The following is an 8,626-nucleotide window of genomic DNA, read 5'->3' as shown; positions in this document are numbered from 1 at the left end:
CAATAAGTCATCAAAAGAATAACGCGCTTCAATACTGAACAAACCTGTCATATTTCAGATGCATTGAGGGCGCTATAACACGGTCGGCAACATACACAACATTTCATTTTGGAGACGAAATGGCGGAGTGAGTATTGTTGTTTGTTGTCATGTGTGTTCATTTCGTACGCTCGCGTTTTGTCTGACAGTTTGCGTTGGTAGTGCTTGTAGATTTCCGCTGACCTAGTAGTACATTCTCAGTTCATGATGTGTCATTTAAACAGTTCAGTTTGACAGGGAAATTCGACCTTTAAAGTGTAGCTTTTTTTTCAGCGCAAAAAATATGCCGCGGGAAACTTGGACTGTACCATTGAAACGGACATTTTTTTTTTGTTACACCATTTATCATTGTAACTGATGGTGCTGTATTTGCTCATTGCTATTTTTGGTATAAAAGCTTCTAAAAGTTCTCGATTATTTTGACATTGAATTTTGATTGTGATTTCCATTCATTTTGACCTTGAAGAGGTATACTTAGACCTATTTTATTTGATTGTTTCAAATTTGTTAGTTACAATAACTCTCCTAACCCTGCCCCTCCAGTACCCCTCATTTCAATTGTATATACTCCCTTCCGAGAACTCTTTTCAACTACAGTGTGTGATAATTTTTTTTTAGGTAAATTTATGATTTTTTTCCTGACCCCTTGTACTAGACTGGGACTTGTTTTATGATGAATGGTGGTGTAACATTAACACAGTTAAAATAACATTGTTTTCTGTGGTTCCCCCTTTACTTCACAACATGGGTGAATATGTAGTGTCATGAAAATAATGTGTACAGAAATATCAAAAAATACTATGGACCAATCTGATTGAAATGCGTTTGAGTAAATCCAAGTTCCTAAACCGTTTTTTTTTCTCAATCACCTGTATTTTAAAGCGTCTCAGTTGCTACACTATGCCATGTTACACAAACTTTGTACTGCATGATGACTTTATTATAAATATTGTTTCAATGGTGATTGAAAGACTCCATCAACAGAATATCAAAAGCACATTTCTGAGGTTCTTGCCTGAGGCAGGATTATGTCATGTTGGAACACTATGTAAAGCTGAGAATGCAATAGTGATTTGTACATATTAGAATTTTCTGTGTGAACATTAAATTTCAGATTCTACATCTGGCAGCTTGCATCACACCATGCTAATATACTGTAAAAGGATTAATTATTCACCAGGTTTTAATTTTGCTTATTTCGCTGACTGGAAAATGCGTTAAGTTAAAACCCAGTGAATATGTAACATTTAGCATAGATCACGTTATCTAAATGATAAAACAGTGAATTTAAAACCCACTTAATATGCCTGAAATGGTAAATCGGCGAAATTTAAACCCAGTGAAAATTAGTCATTTTACAGTATTAATTATGCAGACAATAAGAGAATTGCTCTCACCAGTATTTATTTTAGGACCATCTATATTTAACAATGGTACCCACATTTTAAACTTTTACTTGGAAAGTCATTTTATGGTTTGGATTTAACATCAATAATTGTGTTGATACTTGTCAGGGCACTATGATCAAATCATGGCTAGTGAGAATGCTGTCATTGCGTGCTCTTGAAACAAAAATCAATATTTTCTTAATGTGTGCTTATTTTGTCAATTCTTCTTGTGTTATGTTTCAGTTATCCAGATAGAAAAGTTCGAGATGCCCAGATGAGGGCTACAATCAATCAGAAACTGGTTGAAACTGGGGAAAAAGAAAGGCAAGTTGAATACTTATCCCTGAAACCATGTCATAATCATTCTTTATATTTAACTTTGTATCCTTGCTTTGCTTGAACACTCACTTTTGCACAGAGATCAGTTTTTTTTTTGACAGCTAGGAGCTACATACAGAATTGTATTTGTGTCAAATGACTATTTTATTCATAGGTTGAAAGAATTACTTCGAACAAAACTTATTGAATGTGGATGGAGGGACCAACTAAAAGCTTATTGTAAAGGTAATTTTATTTTTGTCAATCTGGAAATTTTGTATTTGTTTTGGATAAACAATGTACCGGTATGTGGTTTCATGTACTCAGTAATGTTCAATAAATGCACTAATTTGGTGGTTGTTTTCACGATAGTCTTAGTGGTCAGATTGATTTCATTGTTACAGCATTGCTTTGTAGAAATATCTTAGTTTTACATTTACAAGGTCTGGAATACTTTTTTTTTAACTGTCTTTAAAAATGCAAGGAGTTTCAAAAGTCTGCAATAGTGACATGCGATCTGCAGACTTCAGCATAGGGATCGACTTCACTTCTCTGGATAATAGACATCTCATAGAAAAAAAATATTTCTCAAAATATATTATGAAAAGTCTGAGAGTGAAGTCTGAAATTGAAACCTGTATTAGCTTAAAGCCATGTTGGTGCTTTTTTTGAAGCTAACCAGAGATGTAAACAATTCGCTGTTGGAGTTGACATGTATTAACAGAACTTGAATTTCACAGAGCCATTAATGCCCAATAATATTATTCTTATATGCTAAGGCCATTTTATAAATGTGGGTTTTAAAAAAGAAATCCAAGCCTTGTTTCTGTGCAACAATGTGTTGCATTTATTGCCACCTTTCATGTGAAGTTAGAGAGTGATCTCAACTGTTTTCTACCAAATTTGGGCACTGTTCAATAAAATATATGTGCACAATAATAGATTATTACATGCCCATGGCTGTCATTGCCTTCTGAATATAACAACCTCAGTAATGAGGTCAGACATTGTTCCCTTTCATACCGCAAACAATAGTGTTTCTTGGCATAAAAACAGGGCGATGTTTAAACCACATTTTTCAATCTATTTGCCGATTATAATGCCCTATTCTTCTTTGGTCTTCACTCGTGATAATTGAAAGCTGGAGGGCATTAAAGTAAAAACTGTTTTCATACTTTGTTTTGAATTTTGTGTAAAATTCCAGAGGTTGTGAGGCAGAAAGGACTTGAGCATATCACGGTGGATGACCTTGTTGCAGAAATTACTCCGAAAGGCAGAGGTGAGAATGTTTTTATTATGTTTCTCACGTTTGATTTCAACTACTGAGCGTGCACTTTAGAATCAAGTCGAACGTCATACAATGTACTATGTTATTTACTATACTACTTGAATCAATTTCGGAAACACCAGAATAATCTCAATTACAGCAAGGTAATTGATTTTAGAAAAACGCTGTTTCACAGAATTGATGAGAGAAAAAACATTCATAAAGAATGCATGTAGTGATTATACAATTTATTACATGAAAGCTGAAAATGGAAATCCTGTTTCATGGAATCTTTTAGTAATGGTTGTGGCCATCTCTGGCAGTAAAAACGTGTAGTAAAACCAGAATTTCATGATAGTTTGTTTGTGTATTGGTTGTCACTCCTATTTCAGCCAGCTGACATAGATCAACAGGTGGGGGTAGTGGACGAGTGTCCCAACACAAAATGAATTCACTTTGTTTCGTTCACTCCCAGCGACCCGAGATGCAAGAAATTGTGATGTGCACAAAGTGTATATTAAAAACTAGATCCAAAGAAGATTCATAATTTTTTTTTTATTGCCTATGCAGCTATCAGTTAATAATGGAATGTTTTTTCCTCCTTCAGCTCTTGTACCAGACTCTGTAAAAAAAGAACTCCTCCAGCGAATCAGGACCTTTCTTGCCCAGCAGAGCAACATTTAAGGAAAAATTTACTTTGTCTGAGACGCTTCACTTATTCAGGGATCAAGAATATCCAAACTTCTAGTCGGCAGTATGTATTTTACACAGCCCTGTAATGTTGCTGTGATGTCAAATTAAATATTTAGAGGACTATTTTAGTTATTTTATGCCAAGTTAAGTCTTGTTCCATTTACTGTAGGTAACGCGTAATGATGGATATTCGACATGAGAAGTATTTGCTTCTTTAACTTTTTGTGTTCCCCTCCCTAAATTCTCATTTTGAGTTTTTATCATTGGCCATCTAACCATTTAAATTTTCCCTGTCCCTTGCCATGCGTATTGTGGTCACCCTACCAATTTCACCCCCATTTCCCTGTAAAATGGAATAGTCATTCAATGATAAAAGTTTGAGGGCTATTCCATATATTTAAAGCACGGTGGTGAACTGGTTGTTGTAACTGCAATTACTCAAAGCAGAGACAATTTATTAATCAAAATCACTGAATCCTTTTTTTTTTCATAAGAAGCAAATCCAAGTTTAATATTTATTTTAATTTGTAACACGTTTAAAACAAATTTTTGAATACCAATCTTTTCAATCATTGGTCAGCGCCAGTCACCTGACCAACTCATGTGACATAAAATAGCCAATTGCTGAACAGTTTTATGTACAGTACTTATAATGCAAACATTACATTTGTAGATGTATGGTTTCAGTTTCACCAGATAATTACTAAAAAAAAAGTATTCATTAATGTGACAATGGCTTTTTTTAGCCATGAAAAAATATAATATGTCGTATAATATTAGGCTGGAGGTTTTTTACTTTCAGGTGACAATCTCATTACATTAAAAATAAAATATTCCCTGTAAATCATTGTTCTTGTCACCATTTATGCTGGCTACTATTTGCTTTGCTATTTTCTCAATTCCTGGGGGGTGCTGAAAGACCTTTTTTTTTGGACCCAGAGTGAAACATTTACTTACTGTATTTGTACAATAATTTTGTGGTTGTATTTTTTAGTAGTTGTGTATTTTTTTTCTATATTTTACTGTAGTGTTATGTTGTATGTGAATGAAAACTATTTTGATAAAATAAAATATTACCGAATTTCAAATTTGTCATTTTTTTTGTGGTTGAATCCATTTCTTTATAAATTTACTGTGGCCATGAATACACACACCCACACACGCCCAGCAATTTATGAGTCTGATAACGTACTGCTGGTGGCCACATTCAACATGGCGATTAATTGATTGGCCTTCTATTAAAATATGGTTTTTAGAGTCGTGGACATGTTGCTTAGATTTTGTTTCTATGATCAGTGACTATGATTATTACCTGCTATATATAACTTGGTGCTAGGATGTGAAATGTTTATTAAATTTTAAATCATCTCTTTTGGTCGTATAGTTTGGTAGAAATCTAGTCCTTAGGAGTTGAATTAAAGCACGTATATTTGAGGCAGAAGAATCTGATTGGGTCGTCTCCTTAATCTCAAGTTTAACTGGATATATCATTGAATATACCCCGGTAATCACTAAATTTAGGATTGTTGCATTTCGGAATGTGAAATTAAAGGGTTTGGCTTCTTCATATTTTACCGATTTCTGTAGAAATTCAGCTTTGTACGAATAAATTAGCCAGTAAGGGAGCACAATTTGTTCCCACTGGAATTCCATTATTTTGTAGAAAAATGCATTTCAAACTCAACAAAGATGTCAATAAGAAATGTCATCTAATGTGAAAAAATAATTTGCATCAGTCTTGTTCATAAAGGGTGACAGTTGTCATGCCGCCGAGTCCTGTTCCATATGGACTCACAGCGACGTATACAATGCATGTAAAATACATTGTTTATTTACATGAAATTCAAACACTCGCTGTGCGACAACCACCGCGCTTTAAAGCAAGTAGAATCCTATCTATCAATGTATTTTTAATGAATAGATCAATTATTAAAAAATCCCTGATGGATAATAATCTCAATGTGTAATTGATTTATCATGGGGATATAGCTATATAAGGTTTACAAATTAAGTGTTAATTCGAATAATCTAGATTTTAATTTTTCCAGAAGTTTTGGAACTGTTTAATATCCACATTTGATTTATACAGTATTTTTGACTACGCAAAATAGATGTTAATATTTCAAAAAAACCCTTTGGTTAAACATTTTGATGATTCAGCATTAAATCAAGCTTTGTATGGTGTTTTATTGAGTTTGGGTATCCAATACAAGCTGAGCAAATTGTTAATTTTTTCCTTGATAGGGATGTTAGTATAATTCTGAATTGTCGATATATCAAATTTTTCTAAACTTGGATCCGCATACCGTAATATTATCTTTCGAAGAGTATTATGTGAAATAAAAGGGATAACAAGTGATGTTCATTTGTCATATTCTCTGATCAAACTGCCTTGAAAAGTCTGTATTGTAAAGTTTTGGAATCCACTTTGGACAATCCAAATTCATAATCTATAAATTGGTTCAAGTAACAAAGTGAAAAAAAAAATCGTGAAATATGACTAACACATCAGCCTCTGGTTGTTGTGGATGAATAGACAAAGGGTACAGTTGATGTGGGCGGTTGATTGTTCGTGACACTAGGGGTGGACAAATGCTGTAGAGAATATAGGCGAGGGCTAGAATACGCTGAATAAACCCATATTTGTCCAAATAGTGGAAGTAGTTGGCTAGTGACAATACATTTCTAGCTCCGCTGTCAATGAAGTCGAGCTGAGCTTATAGTATTACTGATTGTTCTTCACTGTCGCCAACTTTACATTTTCAACTTCTTAAAAACCACAAACTGTATAGCTGTGAAACTTTCTCGGAAGGTATCTTGGGTGGTTCCCTCTCAGATTTGTTCATTTCGTGGGGATATGTTCAATTGTCTTATTTATAAAGAATATTTTTGTCATTTTGGGTAAAAAATGCTAGCCCAAATGCTTTGATACTTGGTATGTAGGTACCTTGGGTGGACCTCTCTCAGATTTGTTCATTTTGTGATGATATGTCATTCTCTAATTTTTATGAATATTTTTGTCATTTTTGGTAAAAAGTGATATTTTCGACTTCTTGTTAAAAACCGAAAGTCCAATTGCTTTGATATTACATATCTAGGTACTACATGTGGACCTCTCTCAGATTTGTTCATTTCGTGATGATATCTGTAATTCTCTAATTTTCATGAATATTTTTTGTAATTTTTCGTAAAAAGTGATATTGCTTTGATATTGTATATACTACATAGGTACTACAGGTAGACCTCTCTCAGATTTGTTCATTTCGTGATCTATCTCAGCCGACAGGCTGCTTGTTGTATATACCGTTAAAAGAAATGTCTAAGGCTCAATTGATCACATATTTCACTATATTGCTTACAAAACAAGATCAAAGAAAGAACTGCTGTGTGCTGAGAGTATTGGAGACACATCAAAAATTAATAATTACTTGTACTTGAGATATTGACGGAAAAGATGAAAACTGACTAGTTATGCGAATCAGGTAATATGCACAGATTTGAATGTAAAACTATTAAGGTATGCGCAATGTCACAGACCATTTATGTATCAAGTTTCATTGAAATGTGATTAGAACCAAAAGATTATGAATTATTATGCTAATTAGGGAAACAATATGAACAGATTTTAACCAAAAACTAATCAAGTATGTGCATTGTCCTACGACATCTATGTACCATATTTCATTGAAATTAGTATTCGAGATATCAGTAGAAAAACTGAAAATTAACTAATCATTATGCAAATTAGGTATTAATATGCACAGATTTTTATCTGTGCATTAGTCCAGAGCATCTATGTATTAAGTTTAATCAAAATCCAATGAATGGTTCTTCAGATATCAGTGGAACACGCATGCACGCACGCACGCACGCACGCACGCACGCGCACACACACACACATACAGACTAACTGCAAAGACTCTTCCAATTGTGTACTTTGCACACGTCAATAATTATATTCTACTCCAAGGCTTTAACTTTTTAAGGCAAATCAAATCATTGAAACTTTGCAGTGATGACCCCCCCCCCCTCATTGTGATTGTATGCTAATTATGTTTTAACAAGTTTGAAGTGAAGAATCTATTGTGATTGGATATTTCAGTTGTATACACGTGCAACTGTTATTGAACTTTATTTCCCAAATCGTACAAAAGAATTTGCAGAATATTCAATAAATACAAAATCCACATTTCACAAATTTTGCACGAGAAACATTTAAAATATTAATTTCAATAATTTGCATGGATTGCAATGATGTGTTCCATCATGCAAGGCGCCCTCTATCATCATGAATACTTCTGCCTCTAGAGGGCACAACCCGTGGTAATTGTCAGCCTCATATCAGTTGAGGAGATGCTCACATCTCATCAAACCATGTGTAGTAGACAGATTAATAAGAAATGTAAAAGCATAAAATTAATTACTAAATTTTGATTATACATTTTAAAATCAGCCAGACAAGATGTATATTTGAAACATTTTCTGCTAATGTGTTCAACTTGTCATTTTTAATAACCACCAAGTTAGTAATTTTTTTAGGAAAATCAATATTTTATGACAATATCTACATACATATATTGAGTACATTAAATGTGTGTATGTTGTTGAAGAATACAAATCTTCCATATGCTTGAATTCAGGCTGTTTTGGTGCGATTGTACAAATTAAGGAACATTTTATCCGCTTAAATTTAAACATTCAAAAATACTAACTTGGCGATTTTAGACAAATTGAACTAAAGCACATTTACTGCTGGGAAAAGTGGACGATCGATATGCAGAAAATATAATAGTGTGTATAATTTCATTTAATTATCTGGTTCTATAATTTGAAAACTTCCTCACATAATCGACTTCTTTACATAATTATAATGTTTTACACGTAATTAACATGTACCGGTATATTGTCAAAACTTGCTGCA

General features: G+C 33.4%; 1 protein-coding gene across 1 annotated transcript; it reads left to right on the top strand.

The window, feature by feature from the left end:
- Nucleotides 1–13: 13 nt before the first annotated feature.
- Nucleotides 14–4,793, top strand: LOC100374772 (transcription and mRNA export factor ENY2). Its single transcript, XM_002734668.4, has 5 exons — nt 14–127; nt 1,671–1,751; nt 1,921–1,991; nt 2,950–3,024; nt 3,620–4,793. The coding sequence occupies exons 1-5, from the start codon at nt 120–122 to the stop codon at nt 3,694–3,696; spliced, it is 312 nt and encodes a 103-aa protein (XP_002734714.1). The 5' UTR covers nt 14–119; the 3' UTR covers nt 3,697–4,793.
- The last annotated feature ends 3,833 nt before the right edge of the window (nt 4,794–8,626 follow it).

Source organism: Saccoglossus kowalevskii, chromosome 6 (assembly GCF_978046115.1).
Source record: "Saccoglossus kowalevskii chromosome 6, keSacKowa6.1, whole genome shotgun sequence".
Taxonomy (NCBI): Eukaryota; Metazoa; Hemichordata; class Enteropneusta; family Harrimaniidae; genus Saccoglossus; species Saccoglossus kowalevskii.
This window is presented reverse-complemented; position numbering and strand designations above follow the sequence as displayed.